The 22,617-nt window shown below is 41.8% G+C and overlaps 1 protein-coding gene across 1 annotated transcript; it reads right to left on the bottom strand.

Annotated features, from left to right (window-relative positions):
- Positions 1-5,405: 5,405 nt before the first annotated feature.
- Positions 5,406-22,438, bottom strand: LOC126474154 (uncharacterized). The gene is made up of 2 exons (XM_050101610.1): positions 22,195-22,438; positions 5,406-6,239 (listed from the first exon to the last, which is right to left on the bottom strand). The coding sequence occupies exons 1-2, from the start codon at positions 22,313-22,315 to the stop codon at positions 5,854-5,856; spliced, it is 507 nt and encodes a 168-aa protein (XP_049957567.1). The 5' UTR covers positions 22,316-22,438; the 3' UTR covers positions 5,406-5,853.
- Between the last annotated feature and the right edge of the window lie 179 nt (positions 22,439-22,617).

Here is a 22,617-nt window from a genome sequence, read left to right on the forward strand (position 1 = left end):
GCGGATTTGATCAGGCGTTCCCTTAGCCGTCCGCACCGCGGCTTTATATATAAGAACGCTGTGCAAGAGAAAAAGGCCCCAGTTCTCGCCAAACGCTGATTAGTGCACCACCTGCGCTGGGAGTCGCGTCGCGTCGGTATCATTGCTATAAACAGCCTCGGATGCTGTAATAAGTTACTCGGGATACGCGTAACCATGAAATCGTTTTCAAGTGAAGTGTTAATTCTGGGATGACTACTGACCTATCTTCAGTTTGCGTATGTCATATTTCCACGTGCCGCCGTGGGACAGACATTCTACCATTATTTAGCGTGGCGTTTGATGAACATTATCATCAAATTATGGCGAGCATTCACTTAAACATTTAATTTGAACAGTTATAGTTGCATCAGCGCATAGACTCTGAACGGCTCTGTTAGATTGTGTGGATTTTTCTTTTCATCTGTGACTTTCAGAATACAAAGAATTTTTAGAAAATCGTTTTTGATTATGAATCCCAGACAATCTCCTAATTTCTCAGAGCTATAAGCTGCAGCTGTAAGTGTGTTTCTCAGATGAAGTGGGCACTAGGAATTCTAACTACAGGCTTCACGTTTTGCTAATCACTTTCTGGTTGCCAATATTGTAGTTAGAGAGCCAGTGTTGAGAACGGCAAAAGACAGCATAAATAATAGGAACATTTAACAACAATAATTCCACCCGCCGCCGCACATATGGTTAATCGGCCGGGAAATGCATCTTTTCTACATCACAAAACATTTTATACAACAGTAAATTTACTACCAGCCGCCCCACAACAGGAATTGTGCCAAGACGGTCACAGGCACAAAGGGCCACAGACTGGGTAGCTGAAGCAGTTTTGATCAACAATGAACCCGACCGCATCTTGCTCAGAGTGTCCACTTCGCCAAACTTATCTTCTATGTGTTCCACAAAAAATAAAGGTTTGGTATTGGTGGAAGTATCCCCATCAGTGCTGATGCAAACCAGATAGCGGGGGAAAGGTTTCGCCCCTTAGCCGACGAGCCTGACCCTCCTCCCAGGGGGGTAGCCATGAACGGAAGGCCAAAGGGCCAGAAGAAGGAGCACTAAAAGAATCAGTTCCATTCGAAGAGACGGCTGTAGCAGAACGGCCAGAGTTCTGGACCCGCATGCGTTTCATTTGCATAGTGTCCGCCCTGATACCACCCACTTCGATCAGAGGATCTCCCCATGGGTGCCACCCAGCCACGGCAAAGGCTGTCTGGCACAGCGCCCATTGCTGGTAGTTCTGGTGCTCCAGGATGACAAGCAACCACTCCTAAGGCTTACATGAGGTGGTGACAGCTCAGGTATCAGAAATGTGAACCCTGTGTTTTCAGGGGGCTTAACCAAAAGGGTACACAGTGGCCCCACCACACGGGCTGGCTACCGTGCTGGCTATGCACCCTAGCATCAGACAACAACGTGAAGGAAAAGATGGAAGGAACTAGGAGGGCACGTGTGGGAGACACTAGGTAAGGTGGTCTTCCCTAAATGGCTCACACTACAGAATAGAAATTTAGTAATGGAGGTCAAACCCAGAGGGGGACCAGAGGATTCCAACATGACGAGGTAATTATTCAACAAAATCAAATTGCAAAGTCAACACAACCAGGACGATAGCGGGGTCAACATAAACAAGGACACAAAGAGGAGAGGCGAGGGCGGAGGGGAAGGAGCAAGGGCAAGAAAGGAGAGGAAGGGAAAGGAAATGCAGAATGGGAAAGAAGGAAGGCTGCAATAGCTCGGAGCCCCATGCTCGCTACACACAGTCACGAAAGGACTGCGAGCCCCCTAGGGAGTAGAACTGTTGTAATTGCGGCTTAAGACGATGTCATACATACAGGATGTAGGCATTCAAATTTCCTCTTAGCCTCAGTGTAGGTCAGCCGGTCCAGGGTCTTGTATTCCATTATTTTCCTACCTTTCTGGAGAATCCTGCAGTCTGGTGAGCAAGGCGAATGGTACTCTCCGCAGTTGAAACAGATGGGAGGCAGGGCACATGGAGTATTGGGATGTGAAGGATGTCCACAGTACCAACAGGTGGTGCTGGAAGTACAGCGGGAAGACATATGGCCGAACTTCCAGCACTTAAAGCACCACATTGGGGGAGGCATATATTGCTTTACATCACAGTGGCAGATCACCACCTTGACCTTCTCAGTTAATGTGCCATCCTCAAAGGCCAAGATGAAGACACCGGTGGCAACCCGATTATCCCTGAGAACCCGATTGACGTGCCGGTTGAAATGAACACCTACCACTCTGAATTGGCACGCAGCTCATTGTCATGCTGCAAAAGAAGGTCCCTGTGAAATATGATACCTGGACCATATTTCATCTCTTATGGGGTGTGATGGAAACGGAAACATCCCCCAGCTTGTCACAAGTGAGTAAAGCCAGTGGCTGTGCAGAGAATGCTGTTTTGATGAAGACCGACCCAGATCACATTTTGGACAATCCCTCAACCTCCCCAAACTTGTGCTCAAATTGCTCAACAAAAAACTGAAGCTTCATCATCATGAAAGAATCCCCATCAGCTCTCGAACATACAAGGTACCGAGGCAAATAAGATGCGCTGCCATCCTTAGCCTGGCATTCCTCCCATGGTGTGTCCACGGAGGGGAACGATTTGGGGTCGACTTCTGTGCACTGAATTGAGCCCATATATGCTTAAGAGACTGCTGCTGTTTGACCACCAGCAAGAGATGATGTACTACACTTCATTGCATGTCATCTGCCCCGATGCAATCCACTCTGACCAAGGGTCCTCCCCAGGCACCACCCATCCACAGCAAAGGCCACCTGGCAGGATGGCCATTACCGGGAGTCCCAATGCCCTAGGGGAACAGGCATCTACTCCTTGGCATACGTGGGGAGTTAATGGTGCAGGCATCAGCAGAACAATCCCTGTGTGGTAGGGGGGCTACAACCAACAGGACACATGGCGGACCCACCACAAGGGACTGGCTACCATGCTGGATATCAGGTGCAAACGAGCTAAGTAGTCCATTATCAACGTCAGCACAGAAAGCTATACTGCACAGTGGATGGAGGAAAATGTATCCAGGAGGGTGACCTCACCCAACAGCTGGAGAAGTGCAGATCCACGTTGATGAAGGATGCGAGAGGTCTCAGTGCATGATGGACACAATGCACCATGTAAGGTGCCCTTCCCCAATTGGCTCACTCTTCGGGAAAATTTAGGAGGATGGAGGTCAAACCCTACTGAGGACCATCACATAAAGGCCAAAACATGTGAGACTTTTAGTTGCCTCTTACAACAGGCAGGAATACCTTGGACCTACTGTAATCCCCAGACCCGCAGGGGGTTACCAGTGCTGATGAGTAAGTTGCGAGTGCTAGTGAGATCAGAAATTTAGACCATGCTCTGGGGCAGAGCCAGCATGTCAGATGACAGTAGTGGAACGGAGCCCTGTAGTGTCACCAAGAGCCACAGCACTTAAAAGTCGTGGCTGGAGTTTGGGTACGCAAATGGAGGACAAGATAGTGAGATGTCACCGAATGTAGGGCGGTACCAACATAATAGGTATGGAGGATGTGGCATCCACTGCACATTAACCGAGTTGCAGGATGCCCTGCATTCTTGCTCAGCCACAGGAGAAAAGCAGGGAGTAGGTGCCAGTGGCACAGGTAGTGCGGAAGGTTAATTGTCAGGTGGCATGCGAGGTACCTGCTGGAAGCGCATACCATGAGCACAACCTCTAACTGCCAGGCGAGGCAGTACCTGGACTGGGTCTGGAGGCGTGTTGCCAACCTCTAAATCCACATGAGTGCTACTGGAGGGAGGAGCTGGCGATGCCAAATAATACTTTACACCTGCTCAGTTTCTCCTGTAAAACATCAAATTTGTGAGACAGGAGATGTATTGAAGAGCAGACCGCAATTTAACTAGCCATATGGTCCAGAGTGCAACATCAGACAGCCATTTGGGCATTACCTTGGTGTGGAGATGACAATAATTGAGATGAAGTATGATCCTGCAGTTTTACATTAAGCAGGAGGACACGACAGGCACTCGATATTGCAGGACCGAGCTGTTGCATATTTATGTTTTGAGAGCAGATTCAGCAGCAGGTTGCTAATGAGGTCTGATTCGTCATTTATGTGGCTAACCAACCATACAAAGTGTGTATTGACAGAGTTCAATGGCTGTCCTACAGGTTATCAATCAAGGCAAACCACATTTTGGGGCAGCAGTCAAGGAAAACGTCAACAGACACCTGTTGCCGCATCACAGGAAAGGCGAGTGGCAGTGTGGCGATGGCAGAGGTGCTGCAGACCCATGAAGTGGTGCATTGCCAGGGGTCTGCATGGAGGGGGTAAGGATACGTTGTCCGCACGAGGTGTAGAAGAGCACATGGTTGTCCTTCTCCATATCACTATCATAAATCAAAAGTAAAATGCGGTCAACAGCGTATGCGTTTTTTGCTAAAATAGCCAACAGCTCTGACAGCAAACATTAGTACATATGTGGTTAAAAAAAGGGCATTCTGCCAGGAACCGAACCGTCAAAGGTTGATGACAGTGGGCACAGAGTTGTGAGTGATGGCTAAAAAGATACACGCTCATTGTTGGTGGACACCACAATGGTTATGATTCCACTCCACATGAATCAAAAGTTTATGCTGTCAAGTTTTGCTAGGATTCTTTTTAAATCATATTTGGCTTTCTTTGCGTAGAATTCTTTACAAAAGCCAACCAGAGACAGTTGCCAGTTAAAACGTATAATTATTGACAGTGAAATTATTTATATGAGAGATATTTAGAAGTGATCTACTTTTTATAGATGGCTGTCACTAGCTCCATATGCAGGCCTGTTACAGAGCGCACCTTGAATCTTGGTATGGGGTGGGGGTCAAGGGGGGTGGCCTTCCATGTGAGTGTTGTGGGCAATGACTATGCTGCCACACATTCCTGTGTTAACAGCTGAATTTAATCTCAGCACTGCACTGCATCAAGTCATAAATCAGAAGTTCTTATTTCTTCTGTTTTAGTTTAATGGCAGCCAGTGCTTGATTCCAGGTGATGGTGAAGGTAAAGGTACTTCCCACTGGGGGCCTATTAACTGTTAAATCTAATAGTTCGTTTCTTAGCGTAATTAGTCCACTACTGAATTGTTTTTGCTGTTACAGCTTCAATTTTACTGATAGTGATTTTTTTTACTTAATTTAAACTAACATTATTTACAAGATTTCATATAAAACTAAGAAAAAACAAAAGGCTATAATGTTACACCATGTTTCCCAAAATATGTTGTCTTTCCTAAAATACATCTTCTCTTAAACTGGGTGTTTCTGATGTCAGTTTAAATGTTGACTGGTTTCTCCAAGAAAAAGGCATAAAAATGAAAGCAGGAGAAATGTGCTTGTTAACAGTTTATTGTGAATCATTTAAGTAGAAAAATATTAGACACAATCTTCCCTCTTACAGGTCATGGTATGCTGCACCACACTACTAAATTACAACAACTTTGTGAAAGTGCAGATGTACTGAAAATGCTTTTGTCCCCAATCCTCTTACAAAAGAATTATACACTTTTAATCATTTCAGTACAATAAACAGTAAAAAAGTATAGTTAGAAAACTTTGTATTCACGAAATCACAGCCATAATGACAGTATTAGCGAACAGGCAGTCACGTAACAGGAATATGACTTTCGGTATCATTCAAATTTTAAAATTAAATATCCAATAAAATATAGGAATCTTCAACATGTCACAACATGTCCCAACTACCACAAAAATACTCCATTCATAATTGCATTAAAGTGAAAACTGAGAAATATTTTTATCTTTGATTAAACAACTGTCAAATATACAAATCGGAATTTCCATTTCTCATAAGAACAGAAAATACATCACTAAATGATGTCCATTCTCTATCCATCAAGCAACCATCTCCTTGAAAGAAATTCAAAGACAAGATGTCTCCTGTCACAATTGTCTGACATGACGCATCCTTCATGAATGGTTTTGAATACATAATTACTGCTGGATCAATGTCAACTGCACTAACGTTCTGTGCTGAAAGATGATCCTGTAAGGATGTAGAGCTTATTTCAGGACTCTTCTCTGCTGTAGCCTTTGAAGCAGTGTGCTGATTTGATGATGAACTGGATGCTGTCCTCTCACAGAAAATGTCAGAGGTCACATGGGAATATGACCTCGAGCTTGTGGGTACTGTGTTATCTGTAACTGAAAACAGGTAATTAATGCAATGTTTCATAAAATCTTAATATTTAACTATTTCTAACATATTCTCCTCAGCTACATTGGAAATTTATTTCATTGAAATTTGTTTCAATGATAACAACAAATCTATCATACACTATTAACCAGCCATAGTACCCAGTTGGCACCCACTCTTACCCACATCATCAAAATCCACAACTATGGCCCAAGATAAAGATTAAAGCTGCCCACAACTCAATCAATGCGAAATCCCAGATAACCCCTAAGCCTTCCTTACTCCTTAAGAAGATTGCACCCTACATGTCCTTGGAAAATTTATAATTGGATAGACAAAAAAATACACTCACCAGGTGGAAGACAAAACACACACAGAAGTTTAGAGCTTAGAGGTGGAAGATAGAGTAACAAGAAAGCAGAGATTACTGACAAAACATCATGCAAGAGTTAAAAAGAGCAGAAAGCTTAGTGCACTGTATGTGATAGATGTGGGAGGGTGCAGCGAAAAACCGACAAGTCAGAAAATAAAATATATAGGAAACTAAAAGGGAGCAAAGAAAGGAATAGTTACTGAAAATAAATTCTGAAACTGAAATTAATGTAAATTCAGGCCAGGTGGGTGGTGAGAACCAGTGACATGTTGCAACACCAGTTTTCACCTGTGGAGTTCTGAGAAACTGGTGTCAGGAGGGTAAATAAAGATGACGCCATCATTAATCTGCTGGTGGACAACGGATCTACCATTAATGGTACTTGAGAGACAGTAAGGGAGAGTTCACATGACTTCATCATTATCCTCCTGCCAGACAAAAGATCTACCACTGTGGTACTTGACTGACAGGAACACACAAGCTACACCAGCGAAGAGACTTCTATCTACAGCATCCGGCATCAAGATCCCATCACTATGATGCGAACTTACCGTCTGTTCCACCTTAAAGCCACAGGTCCCTGACAAGGACTAACATCTCAATCCATAGAACTTCTTATCACCCCCTTCCTCCCAAAACAATGCACTCCCACCTTTTGCCATCTTCGTAAGCTCCACAAGCCCAATCACCATGGTCATCCCATAGTTATTGGCTTCACAGCACCCAGTGAACACACGCCTGCCTGCAACCTATAGTACAGAAACTCCCCTTCTACATTCAAGACAACCATTTCAAAGATGATGTGAAATCTGTGTCCATCCCACTCCCATCACACACTTTGCTTGTCACCACTGACGCCACCTCCCTCAGTACCAACATCCCCCATGCTCGTGGTCTTTCTGTTGCTGAACATTACCTCCACCAGTGTCCATCTGATTCCAAACCTATGTTGTCCTTCCTACTCACCTCAATCAACTTTATACTTATGAACAACTACTTTAGCTTTGAGGAGCAGACATACAAACAGATTACATGCACGGCCATGGAAACAAGGAAGGCTCCACTGCTTCCTATGCCAACCTTTTCACGAGTCGCTTAGAGGGGGCTTTCCTGGAATCCGCAAGCCTTCGGCCACTGGTTTGGTTTAGATACTTTGATGACATCTTTGCAAAATAGACTCAAAGTGAGGTTGGCCTGTTAAAATTTTTGGAACCTAAATACATTCACCCAATTAAAATTCACATGGTTCTATTCCAAATCCCAAGCCAATTTCCTTGACACTGACTTCAACTTCACCAAGGGTCAGCTTGTAACACCATAGCTCTAATACTCGACTGATTTATTTTGCTTTTGTTTTATTTAATATTACATCGTTGAGCTTCTGTAAATATGTTTGATTGAACAGATAACACAAAATTGTATACTGCTTTCTTTATACAAACTTTGATGTCATGGTTTGGTTCAATGCAAAGTAGTGTATCTTTCATTTAAACTCTCTGTCCCATTTGGAGGGAACAAAACTTACTGTATATAATTGTAATTTTGTGCGAATAATTTTTTGTAGAGATGTCAATATGTGTAAATGTTTTGTTTTATTTAATGCATTTGGTTGCTGTTATGTAAATTGCTGATCCTCACTTAGGGTTCTTAGTTAGTTTGTATGTAAACGGCGTAGTGGTTCCCCTCGGGAACGGAACTGTGTAGTGCACGCAAATTGTGGTTGGCCTATGTAGAAAACGTGGAACTAATAGTCAGTCGGGGACGAGCTACCAGTCGAGGACGAGCTACAGAACTGTGCACTGTCATGTAAATGTTGCATATCGTGCTGGTTTCGAGAGAGGCTGTTCCTGCCGCTTTCCAATGCCTCAGATGGAAGGATGGATGGATAAATAGCTGGAACTATTCTGGAATTTGTATCTGTCGTCGCCACCAAGAAATGACTGATTCCAGCAATTCTACCTGCGATTCCACCTACCAACATGCAGTTGCCACCATATTGCGCAGTCATTGCATCGGAATGCTATAATGATGTACAGTGAAGGATCAGCTTAATGTGTTATGTGTTATTGTGCTCAAATATAAGGTAATTTATATCTGAATTTATGTACCTACCTTGATTTTTCTCTTTATCATAACATCTCTCAGGTTCCTTTTCGTTTGAACTAAAGTAATTACCAAGTGTCCCTACTGAAAGAACATTTATGACCAATGTTATACTAATTAATGCCCCTTGAACTTAGTAAAAAGAAAGTTAAAGTTAATGTGGCTAGAGAGTGAGTTAAAGTAAATGTTGTTTGCTGAAAATAATTTTCCTATTAAAACTGCTTATTAAAGTGCTGTTGCCAACTGCAAAACTAAAAGTTCTTAAGACTGAGGTTTCTAAAGTTTTGCTTAGCAAATGATCACCTTGATATCTGTAGTAAATTCAAAAAGGTGAGTCAGTTTCTTGCAATTTTGTCAACATTGTGTTTCGCTGTAGTAAAAGTGGAAAACTGCAGTTGTGAAACGTTATATACTCATGTTTGTTAAGTGTATGTATCTCTTGTGTATAGGAAGTGCATATTAATAATATAACAGGATCCACAGTTTGTCCATTGTATTAATGCTGGGTAATTAGTAATGGAAAGACCACTAATTATAAAAAACCATAATTTCTTTAAAGCCTGAAAGTAATAGGGTGTTTCGGTATCTCTTATAATTTTGCAAATAGTTTCTGCTGCTCTAACTGTTAGTTTCAATCTTACCGTAAACATATGTATGTGTCAGAGTTCATTGCACTTGCGTGTGACAAAGTATAGGTTGTGTTTATTCGTTAAAATTACTAATAACTATTTTCTTAAATGAGAATGTTAATCATTCTCTTGCCTAGTTAGGCTGGCAACCGTTTTCTTTATCAGTTGAACAGTACAGATAGGCAAAATTTTGTTTGTACTGTTCAAATATTTACGTAATTCTGACTTTCATTTTCGATAAGGCAGTCCCATTAGGTACAGCATGGTCAACCTAGCAAAATTCCTCTCGGAGGGTAACACTGCTCTGTTGCGTTATACCATAATTACTTTAACATAATAATTCTGTTTGCAAACTGTCTCCAGTTTCGAGGTTATGGTATAGCAGTAGCAGACTGTAGTGTTATAAGCTAAACACTTCTTTTCACATTAAACCTAATAACAACAGTAGTTACATTCTGGCAGTTGCCATCTTTTCCATGTCAAATGTCTCCTCCCATACAACCCTGCATTTGAGGCAAACATATTTGTCCAGAAGCAGACTCTTTATAGCGATACACCATCATTCTCACCTCAGCCTTTACAGCATATTATTACCACAGTGGCCTTATTCAAAAGCAGATTTCCCCAGCTATCACATCCAGTTCTATTACTGATGATCCCAAAACAAAAAAAAGAAAGAGAAAGAAAGAAGCAACTCAGGAGAACATCGCTTGTCACTCAGTACTGTCATGACATCAAATATATCAATCAGCTATTTTAACAAGGATATGACTTCCTAAAATCAAGCCCTGAAATGACATCCATTCTGTCTGATCTTTTTCACACATCAAGAATAGCTCTTTCTCCATCCCCCCCCCCCCCCCCCCAAAAAAAAAAAAATCTCTGTAATATCCTGGTCAGACACCAAGCTGCTCCTGCACCCATTTCCCTACTCAATTGCTCCTACCCCTGTGATCCTTCCAACTGTAAGACTTGCACTATGCACCCTCCTACCACAACCTATACAAGTCCTGTGAAATGACACGCAGTGTACCAGCTGTTACATAAATATTGCTCGGCCTTTTACATTGGTATGACTACCACCAAGTCACTAAGAGCATAGACAGATAGTGTATACTGGCAACATGCATTGTCCTGTTGCAGAACATGCTCTACATTCTACAACTCAAAAGTCCTGACCTTTGTGCCTGCTTTACAATATGTACCAACTGGAATTTCTTCCCTAAAACTAGTTTCTTAAAACACAAGTGGGAACTGGAATTACAACATGTCTTGGTTCCTGCCTCTCCCCTGGCTTTAATTTACATTTACTTCTTCAGTCTCATTATTTCTTTTCAATAACTATTCTTTTCTTCGCTCTCTTTAGCTTTCTGTATGTTTTATTTTCTGACCTAGGCCTATCTATTTATCCTCACCCTCTTCCTGTCTACACATATAACACACTTAGCTTTCTGCTCTTAACTCGTCACAATGTTTTGGCAGTAATCTCTTTCTTGCTTATTACTCTATCTTCCTTCTCAAAGCTTCCTTCTCGAAGCTCTAAGGTTCTCAAGTCCAGTCCCCAAAAATCCATCTTTCCTTTTCATCCCATTCAGTAAGTCTCCCCTGACCTGGGTTCCAAAGCAACTTTTTTGAATTCTTACTATTTCATAGACCTCACCAGTCCTTTTCCTTCATCCCTCTTCCTTCACCTTCAATCTTTCTACAAGGAGAAGGGGCCATTTGCTTCAAAAGCTGGCACATTTCCTTCACTTTTTTGTGCGTCTTCTCCTGCTGCCACTGGAGAGTAGATTTTTTTGTCTACCCAGTTATATTACAGACACAACTGGTGTCATACAATCCAAACCATCTCTAACAACAATCCAGTTGCTGCATCAACATCTGTTCCATTGGAAACACTTCCCCCCCCCCCCCCCCCCCCCCCCCCCCCGCCTTCCACTTCTGTATTACATGATTTTTAAAACAATTAACCATCACTGACACACAGCTAACCACCAGCCCCCTTCAGTCGTCGATATCTGACTGTTGGGATACAAGATCCTTTACAAGCTATTAATAGTAAACTGAATAAATCATTCCACTCAGTCTATTCGTCTGTAAGTACTGCAGTCACTGTATCTGATAAAAGGTTAAGAGAGAAGTAATACTAAAGAAAGTGACAACAGAACACACTTAATCACATACAAGAAAGAAACATGAGCAATCTCATGTACCCTTATTCGATTTGTATTACTGTGAATGGAATGGTAATGCTTTTACAATTTCCACTTGCATTGTTTAATTTATAAATTTCGGCTGTATTATAGCATTTGAGAGTTGTAGCATCGCGTTTTAGTACCTGAACAGTGTAAATTCGCGTAGTCATCTGTCTTCTGTTTTTGTTCCAAGCGGCCAGTGTGCTCCCTGCCACCGTTGGATAAGCAGCTGCCAGCATCAAGTCGTGTACTCTTAGCTCACTTATTTGTTACATAGTTTAATTCTTAATTTCTTTGCGTGTTTTGAGTACTTGCATTGTTTAATTCATAAATTTCGGGCGTATTATAGTATTTGAAAGTTGTAGCATCGCATTTTAGTACCTGAATAGTGTAAAATCGCATAGTCTCCTTCTGCCGCCGAGCAGTGTGTCAGCAGTGCGCAAGTAGCAGCATTACTGCATTTACTAGGCAATCTTTTATTTTAATAACCGTTTCAATTTTGTGTCAAATTGTTTGTGCTCTCTGTAGATTAGTTCAGACGTTCTTTGCACAACAGTATTTAGCATGGAGAGGGACTGCGACTGCTGTTTTCGGATGCGGGCTGAGTTTGCATCCCTTCGCTCCCAGTTTCAGGCAGTGTTGGCTTCGGTCACACAGCTTGAGGCTGTTGCCAATGGGCATCACTGTGGGGGTCCGGATGGGGGTTTGTCGGGGTCGGCCAGCTAGTCCCACACATCCCCCGATCGGACTACGGCTGTGGCTGCCTGGGATACTGCCCACATTGAGGCTGACCCCTCACCCGTGGTAGAGTGGGAGGTCGTCTCGAGGTGTGGCAGGGGGGGCGAAAGACATCCCGGAGGACTGGAATGGGAGGCCTCTCCAGTTTGTCTGATGAACCGGTTTCAGGCTCTGTCTGGCTGATACTGATCTTCGGCCGGACATGGCTGCTTGTCCTGTTCCAGAGGTTGCCCCTCAGTCTGCAAGATCCAGGCGGTCGCAGAGGGTGGGCTTACTGGTAGTTGGGAGCTCCAACGTCAGGCGCGTAATGTGACCCCTTAGGGATATGGCAGCAAGAGAGGGGAAGAAAACCAATGCGCACTCCGTGTGCATACGGGGGGGGGGGGGGGGGGGGGGGGGGGGGGGGAGGGGGGGGGGGTCATTCCAGATGTGGAAAGGGTCCTTCCGGATGCCGTGAAGGGTACAGGGTGCACCCATCTGTAGGTGGTCGCTCATGTCGGCACCAATGATGTGTGTCGCTATGGATCGGAGGAAATCCTCTCTTGCTTCCGGTGGCTATCTGATTTGGTGAAGACTGCCAGTCTCGCTAGCGGGATGAAAGCAGAGCTCACCATCCTGCAGCATCGTCGACAGGACTGACTGCAGACCTTTGGTACAGAGCCGAGTGGAGGGTCTGAATCAGAGGCCGAGACAGTTCTGCAACCGTGTGGGCTGCAGATTCCTCGACTTGCGCCATAGGGTGGGGGGGTTTTGGGTTCCACTGGATAGGTCAGGAGTCCACTACACACAGCAGGCGACTACACGGGTAGCAGGGGTTGTGTGGTGTGGACTGCACAGTTTTTTAGGTTAGATGGCCTCGGGCAAGTACAGAAAGGGCAACAGCCTCAAAGGGTGCGGGCAAAGTCAGGACATGCGGGGACCAAGCAGCAATCGGTATTGTAATTGTAAACCGTCAAAGCTGCGTTGGTAAAGTACTGGAACTTCAAGCGCTGATAGAAAGCACCGAAGCTGAAATCGTTATAGGTACGGAAAGCTGGCTGAAGCCAGAGATAAATTCTGCCGAAATTTTTACAAAGGTACAGACGGTGTTTAGAAAGGATAGCTTGCATGCAACTGGTGGTTGGGCGTTTGTCGCTGTTAGTAGTAATTTATCCTGTAGTGAAGTGGAAGTGGATAGTTCCTGTGAATTATTATGGGTGGAGGTTACACTCAACAACCGAGCTGGGTTAATAATTGGCTCCTTTTACCGACCTCCGGACCCAGCAGCATTAGTGGCAGAACAACTGAGAGAAAATCTGGAATACATTTCACATAAATTTTCTCAGCATGTTATAGTCTTAGTGGAGATTTCAATTTACCAGATATAGACTGGGACACTCAGAAGTTTAGGACGGATGGTAGGGACAGAGCATCGAGTGACATTATACTGAGTGCACTATCCGAAAAATTATCTCTAGCAATTACACAGAGAACCGACTCGTGGAGACAACGTCTTGGACCTACTGATAACAAACAGACCCGAACTTCTCGACTGTAAGCGCAGAACAGGGAATCAGTGATCATAAGGCCGTTGCAGCATCCCTGAACATGGAGGTAAATAAGAATATAAAAAGGGGAGGAAGGTTTATCTGTTTAGCAAGAGTAATAGAAGGCAGATTTCAGACTATCTAACAGATCAAAACGAAAATTTCTATTCCGACACTGACAATGTTGAGTGTTTATGGAGAAAGTTCAAGGCAATTGTAAAATGGGTTTAGACAGGTATGTGCCGAGTAAAAACCCACCGAGGTTCAACAACAAAGTTAGGAAACTACTGCGAAAGCAAAGAGAGCTTCACTGCAAGTTTAAACACAGCCAAACCTCTCAGACAAACAGAAGCTAAATGATGTCAAAGTTAGCGTAAAGAGGGCTATGCGTGAAGCGTTCAGTGAACTCTAAAGTCAAATTCTATGTACCGACTTGATAGAAAATCCTAGGAAGTTCTGGTCTTACGTTAAATCAGTAAGCGGCTCAGAATTAGCATATCCAGACACTCTGGGATGATGATGGCATTGAAACAGAGGATGACACGCGTAAAGCTGAAATACTAAACCTCTTTTTCCACAGCTGTTTCACAGAGGAAGACTGCACTGCAGTTCCTTCTCTAAATCCTCGCACAAACGAAAAAATGATTGACATCGAAATAAGTGTCCAGGGAATAGAAAAGCAACAGGAAACACTCAACAGAGGAAGGTCCACTGGACCTGACGGGATACCAATTCGATTCTACACAGAGAACGTGAAAGAACTTGCCCCCCTTCTAACAGCTGTGTACTGCAAGTCTCTAGAGGAACGGAAGGTTCCAAATGATTGGAAAAGAGCACAGGTAGTCCCAATTTTCAAGAAGGGTCGTCGAGCAGATGCGCAAAACTATAGGCCTATATCTCTGACATCAATCTGATGTAGAATTTTAGAACATGTTTTTTTGCTCGCGTATCATGTCATTTCTGGGAACCCAGAATCTACTCTGTAGGAATCAACATGGATTCCAAAAACAGCGATCGTGTGAGACCCAACTCGCTTTATTTGTTCATGAGACCCAGAAAATATTAGATACAGGCTCCCAGGTAGATGCTATTTTTCTTGACTTCCGGAAGGCGTTCGATACAGTTCCGCACTGTCGCCTGATAAAGTAAGAGCCTACGGAATATCAGACCAGCTGTGTGGCTGGATTGAAGAATTTTAGCAAACAGAACACAGCATGTTGTTATCAATGGAGAGACGTCTACAGACGTTAAACCTCCGGCGTGCCACAGGTGAGTGTTATGGGGCCATTGCTTTTCACAATATATATAAATGACCTAGTAGATAGTGTCTAAAGTTCCATGCGGCTTTTTGTGGACGATGCTGTAGTATACAGAAGTTGCAGCATTAGAAAATTGCAGCGAAATGCAGGAAGATCTGCAGCGGATAGGCACTTGGTGCAGGGAGTGGCAACTGACCCTTAACATAGATAAATGTAATGCATTGCTAATACGTAGAAAGAAGGATCCTTTATTGTATGATTATATGATAGCGGAACAAACACTGGTAGCAGTTACTTCTGTAAAATATCAGAGTATGCGTGCGGAACGATTTGAAGTGGAATAATCATATAAAATTAATTGTTGGTAAGGCGGGTGCCAGGTTGAGATTCATTGGGAGAGTCCTTAGAAAATTTAGTTCATCAACAAAAGAGGTGGCTTACAAAACACTCGTTCGACCTATACTTGAGTATTGCTTATCAGTGTGGGATCCGTACCAGGTCGGGTTGACAGAGGAGATGAATTCCGTAGTGGGACGCATTATACCAATCACCTGGGGGAGGAGGGGGGAGGGGGGGGCGGGGCGGGAGGGACACCCTGTATTTAGTTATTAGTGGATCTTTAAATCCCAATTATGGTGAAGAGCAAGTTTATTGCCCCAGAAGTGAAGCACTATTATAAACATTTATACAAAGAAAATTGAAGATTCATTATTGTTAAAAATTTCCATAACATTAAGTATTAACAGTGTTCAAGACATGAGGAATGCAGAAAGGCAAATTGTGTCCATATATAACTACAGGTGAGAGTAACTGGTGCATTTTGAACGGACTCTTGTTTCATTAGTTGAAAGATACACTATCTCGTCCAAAGAAATTTTCCATGTAATAAATACTACAGGAGTCAACAGCCACGTAAAAATTACACTGCCTGCAACAGGCTCACTGCCAATTCTGGAAGAAGGTAGTGATCCATTAACGGCATATGAGGAAGCTGCATATCTAGCTACATCACATGAGGAAGAAGTTACATCGGTATCAGCATGTGAAACGATCACTAGCAACATCATCACTAGTATCAGCAGCAGTTCGGGAAGATGATGAACAACTATCAGTGTCACAAGCAGTAGAGCAAACACCAGCAGCAGCTTTTCTGACAGCTGTACCCGTGAAAAAAGCATCAGGAATGGGAAGCCCACACAGAAGAGCCAAATCTTTGGTATCCAGAAGTTTTGGGGGGGGGGGGGGGGGGGGGGGAATCAAACAAATTGAGCCACAAATTCTATTTAAAAACAATGCATCAAAATGTCCAATTTGCATCTAAAAAGTGAGAAGAATTTCAAGTATTATTAGGTGGTGAAGTACCCAATATTTTCATACAAACAGAGAATGGTTTACAGGAGAGAGAATTAAAGATTTTCTGTCTAATGCGACACAAAAACGTGGGGGAGTAGCAATCCGTGTTGCCAGTTACGTAGGTGACTGTACTCCACAACAGATCTCAAACATTTTGCTTTAAAGAAGCAGCAGTAAAAATAGACTTCTGGGGGAAAAATGCATTTTAGTAGTGATATGTCAATCAATAACCTCAACTGGTAGTTGATATACTACAGTACAAAATCATGAAGAAATACACTTTTGACACAATAGCACAAAAATATAGATATGCTGAAAGACAATTGCTACACAATAAGTTTTCATTACATTATGAGAACATACAATGTCCAGTTTCATGTGAAAATCCAGTAAGATGTATAGGAACATCAGGCAGGTTAACAGACCATATATACCTACAGTTATACAAAACATTCAGTTGTGAATACAGTTGTTTCAGACCAGTTTCGACAAATAACTGAACTGTGTGATAATAGAACTGATGAGGACAACATAGTGGCTGAATGGTTGGTTATGAGTAAGCTTATTTAACAACAAACTTGATAATTTGAGTAGGTTACAAATTTTGCTAAAAGTAGAAAAATAGGGCGACATTTATGTAGAAGACAATGTGCAAACGAGCTGTAAATCTGAAATATTAAGACACCACATTAAGGTACTACTGCATCTTAAAGTACGCAGAATTATTTTTTTGTAAACCAAACACGAAATGGATCAGAATGGAATTTTTTTTTTTTTTTTTAAAAAAAAAAAGAAGGAAATAAAGTGACTGTCCCTTACAAAAATTACCAGATACATAAAGGACATACCTGCCTTGAGCCTTACATATGTACAAGAAGAAAGCATGTACTACAATGTTGAGAATAGCGAAGGCCATCAACCAAAAAGTAAAAATACAAACTACTTCTATCTATGAAACTGTCTGAAATTATACAAATTAAAACTGACAAGAGTCACGTGTCTTAAGGGATACAAATCTAATACTGATAAAGGAATTTTACACCCAACCAATTGAAAATAACTGTTTAGTACACTGACCTACGTTTCAGCACCTCTTAAAAGTGTCTTGACCAGAATGAAATTTTGAGAAATCGTAAAATTACATTGTGACAAAGCAATGGTCAGAATTTAGAGCAGTTATGCTCAAGTCAAAAATAAAACAAAACATTTTCCAGCCTTGAGACATATGCCTAGCTAGGACAACATTCTGATGTTACTAGCTAGGCACATGTGACAAGGCTGGAATGTGTGTTATTTTATTTTTGACTTGAGCATAGCTGCTCTAAATTCCGACCATTGTGAGAAAGCAGTGTAATTTTACTGTTTCTCGAAATTTCATTATGATGAAGACACTCTTAGTAGGTGCCAAATAGGTCACTGTACCAAGTAGTTATTTGCAACCAGCTGGCTGTATAATTATTATGTTTGAAAATTACATACAGTTGCTGCTGAGAAACAGCCACGTTTAAAACCATACTCACAAAGGAGTAGAAAGAAGAGACAGATCCAAACAAGTGTGTAATAGCATCAGTCAGCATCATATAACTGTAGCAGAGAAACTGCAGCAACAAACCCGTGCAGTACCGAAGATCATGGAAAACTTACTCCCTGCAGACCAAGTTTCAAAAATAACTGCCACACTAAAAAATAAAAAAAGGAGGGGACCTGGTTGGCATAACCACACAAAATGGTGATACACTTGGGTCAACAGTTTGCCCACTTCTCGGCTTTGGCCTTTTAGGCACTTGTGCTGCGTGACATCACAACTGTGTTTGTAGAGAGGGTGTTAAGAGTGGTGGTGCACTCTAGTGTGGAATGTTTATGTTTCTACATTGACTGTGAGTAATGTTAGTGTGGCACTGGACTGAATGCTGTGTTTTGGATGTTTGTTTTTGTTATCTTGTCAGTGAACTATTTTAATGTTGTTAGTTACTGGCTTCTGTTTTACCCGCCAGGATAGCCGAGAGCGCTAACGCACTGCTTCCTGGACTCAGGTAGACGCGCCGCGGCCACGGATCGAATCCGTCCGGCGGATTAACGATGGTGGCCGCTGTGCCGGCCAGCCTGGATGTGGTTTTTAGGCACTTTCCCACAACCTGCTAGGTGAATACCGGGCTGGTCCCCACGTCCCACCTCAGTTACACGACTCACAGACATTTGAAACACATTCACACTATTTCACGATTTACACTACATGCAGACAGCTGGGGTACACTAATTCCGTCCCGGGGGGTATGGGGTGGCAGCAGGAAGGATATCCGGCCACCCCGTAACTTAACCATGCCAAATCCATACATAACCCTGCCGACCCTGCGTCCAATGTGTGATAAAGGCATTAGCGAAAGAAGAAGTTACTGGCTTCTGTTTTGTTTGTGGTTTCGAAATTATTAGTTTGTTGTGTTGCTCATTATCTGACAGTTATTTCCTTGGTATTTCATTTGGTACTAGATATGGAGCTTTCAACAAAATTTACTAGGTTGTCTGTTGGTTGCTACCATGGGGGACCATGTGGCATCCACAATTAAATTTCTCTAGAGAGAGAGAGAGAGAGAGAGAGAGAGAGAGTGAGAGTGTGTGTGTGTGTGTGTGTGTGTGTGTGTGTGTGTGTGTGTGTGTGTGTGTGTGTGTGTGCGCGCGCGCGCGCGCGTGTTGGGAGGGGGGGGGGGTGAAGGGGGCACATGCGTATGCACGTGTCTACATTTATTTGTTACTTGACCAGGTGGTAACTATTTTTTTTTACTTATTTTTGGCCTTTATTGTAAGAATTATTGTGAATTTTCTCACGTTTGTAATTTCCTTTCAGAGGTGTGTATCGAAATGTGTGTTGGAGTAATTTTTTATGGTTTTTTTTGGTTTGCATATGTAGCTGAAGTTTATATTTAGTAGTTTACAGTGGTGGGTATCATTGCAGTTATTTAGGTCTCATTACTTTTTGATAATAGTTTTGCTACATATGGGTTGGTGGTATCATGGGCTTTGTTTGAGCTGTACAACTAAAGCAAAATTTGCGATGGCAGGTTTGAGCTGTGTGTGGGTTCTTGGATCCCTGACTGTGTGATCTATATAGATGACGTGAAATTTGTGATATCCGTTTTTATGATTGTGAGGGAGGATGGTAGGGGGTCTCCTATTATCATCATCATCATCATCATCATCTTTGAGTTATATATAGATCAAATTAAATATTCAATTACAATTGTATGTTGTTTTGTTTCATTTATTCTCAAGGATTTCATGTATGCGTTTTTGTTTTGTGTTAGTGTTGGAATGACAACATTATTCTTATTGTAATATATTTAGTTTGTCCCACTGGCAAACCTCCAATTCTCGCAGTTATCCTGTTAGTTTCATTTTATTGGTCGAGTGAAATATTTCACATGTTGCTAAAGTTTGTTTGCGGGCATTATGAGCTATCTTGTGACTGCCATCTTGAATATGCTTGAAACACGGGTGGCCACCGTGTTGAGAAGCAGGCAGATGTGAACGGCCCAGATGTTAGTGCCAGCATTTAAAGGAATGGATAAAGGAGATCCAGAAACTGTAGACCTGAATTGACTGTTCTGTCTGAAACAGCAGAAATAGTGATTAAAGACAGGCCGATAAACTTCACACAGAAACAAGGTATCTTAAATCAAGCACAATACGGGTTCAGAAAAGGGAGATCCCACAAAGATCGCAATGGTAAAGATCATTCATATAGTTGAGGCCATGACTGAACTGAGCTAAGTATCTGGTACAAACTGAAACTTATGTGAAGTTTTTGATTGTGTCTGTCATACAATTCTTCTTGAGAAACTACACTGCTATGGCAGAAGAGGAAAGGCTGTGAACATTATAAAATCCTCATTTGAAAACAGGTAGCAGTGAGCTAAAATAGAACAAAAATCCATATATACAAAGAAAAATGTCTGGAGTAGCTTAGAGGTCAGTACTAACACTTCTGCTCTTTGTCTTATATACAAGTGACATGGCCACTGCTGTAAATAAAGAAGTTATTATGTTTGCCAACAACAATTTTATTAGTATGTAGTGATTCAGTAAAAAACTTGGAAAGGAGAACTAGTGAGAACATGCAAATGGTAAAAAAGGTATTTTAGGGAAAACAATCTATTAACAACAAGAAATAACATGTAGCAGTACAACATTTTAAACAAACAGAGCTATCAGATCAGAGGATTTTATTTTGAGCATTGGGGATGCAGACCTAGAAGTAGCAAAATGTAATAGATTTTCTGAGGATACATAAGGAAAAATTTCTGACACTGGAAAATCACACAGATAAGCTCAAAATTATGTAAAAATACATTCTTGGAAATTGAAAATTTGTGGTAAGTTCCTATGGAACCAAACTGCTGACGTCATTGGTCCCTAGGCTGACACACTACTTAAACTAACTTATGCTAAGGACAACACATACACCCATACCCGAAGGAGAACTTCAACTTGCAATTGGGGAGGGGGGGGGGGGGGAGCTGCCCGAACCATGGCAAGGAGCCACAGACCGCCTGGCTACCCCGCGCGGCAATACATCCTTAATGAAGAAAATGTGTTATACAGTGGAAACAGATACTCTGCTAAAAATGTACTACAGACTTATCTTCTGATGCAAACTGTACTGTATACTGATATGGGGAGCAGGAACAGATGTACATAGTCAGAGAATTTTAAACTTTCATAAGAAATCCATCCAATGCATAGCGAACCTAACACCACGAAAACTATGCAAAAAAATATAAAGTATTAATACATTAACTGTACCAAGTCTGCATATATACGAAACAATACTTCTATTGGTGACCAGTAGAAAAGTAAAGCAGTCATCAATCCAGTAAGTGCTTTGAACACCACAGTGCTTTACGACACACAGTCCTGTTTGAGATGGTATGCCTAGCCACAGTGCAACTCAGCATTGTTCACATCAACAAACACTGTCAGAAGTGAAAGGATTGCTAAGTGAGAGATAATAATCCTGGGATTGGTCTGGTATCCAACCCCAGCAGCACCTCTTAAGAGATTTTTGTAACAACACGATAACTACAAAAATTACCATATCTGTCACAAATGGCTGAAAATGACAGGGAACCTAGAACTTCAGAAGCTTATACTAGAGAGGCACAGTTAAGCATGCATAGCATAAAGCAACTGAGCATCTTCCAAAGGAAACGAACATTTTTAAGGTATGTAAAATGTGAGAGGCAAATTCATAAAACAAAGGTAAATTTAAAATTGGAAACTGTCTAAGAGACTGCTTCATGTGGAAACTAACTTCCTGAGGAGGGAAAAAAACTAATACCAAGTGTAGTTCTAAAAAGATGGACGACAAGAATGTATAGACCAAGTGGAAAAACTTGGTGTCTGATGCTACATATTAGTCTAAATACGATTTTTAAAATGTATTAGTACTTTCCTGCAGTAAGGTATAATACGTAACTTTGCCCGTTTTCCTGATACCTGCAAAACTGTGTGTAAATTAATGCAGGTTCTTGGTGTTTATCATTATTAAGTATTACTACAATATTAATTTTTTGCATCAGCTGTAAATGTTTTAGTCATTGTGTTTATTCTGTATAAAAACTGGCAACCTGACATATCTATACACAGAAGTAAACTAGGCTAAACTATTCGCGCTCCAACAGATATCGAGCGTTTAATGTTAGAGTAATATTTTCTATATAGAATATGAGAAACATTCAGAAAAAGTAGAAAAACTATCTGTATCTAATTTAAAGACAATACGTTAAAAATTACTTCTGGTGTCGATGTCTATCACAGGACGTGGAACCGTCTGAACCAACGAAGATAAAGGTCGCAGACGCTCATCTTCCTCATCGTAAGAAGATACTGATGATTCGTAGTCTGTTTCATCCATTTTCTCTTGTGACTTAAGCCTGTTCACAAAATAAATCACGTATTGCAACACTAAAGCAATCCCTACCACGATGAACGGATAATTTTGTTGTTCCTCATAACCCACACCCAACACCAGCGATAATAACTCACATTGTCATTTGTCAAACGGACAGGTTAGCCAACTATATCCTTTTCCTGTGACAAGCGCTGCGTCTAAATTACATCAAATCACCCTAAGTTATTAAAATTATTAGAATGATATGAGAAACAAAATTATACAAATAATTTGATTCCACATTTATAATTTGTTTGATAATAAGA

Source organism: Schistocerca serialis, chromosome 4 (genome assembly GCF_023864345.2).
Source record: "Schistocerca serialis cubense isolate TAMUIC-IGC-003099 chromosome 4, iqSchSeri2.2, whole genome shotgun sequence".
NCBI lineage: Eukaryota > Metazoa > Arthropoda > Insecta > Orthoptera > Acrididae > Schistocerca > Schistocerca serialis.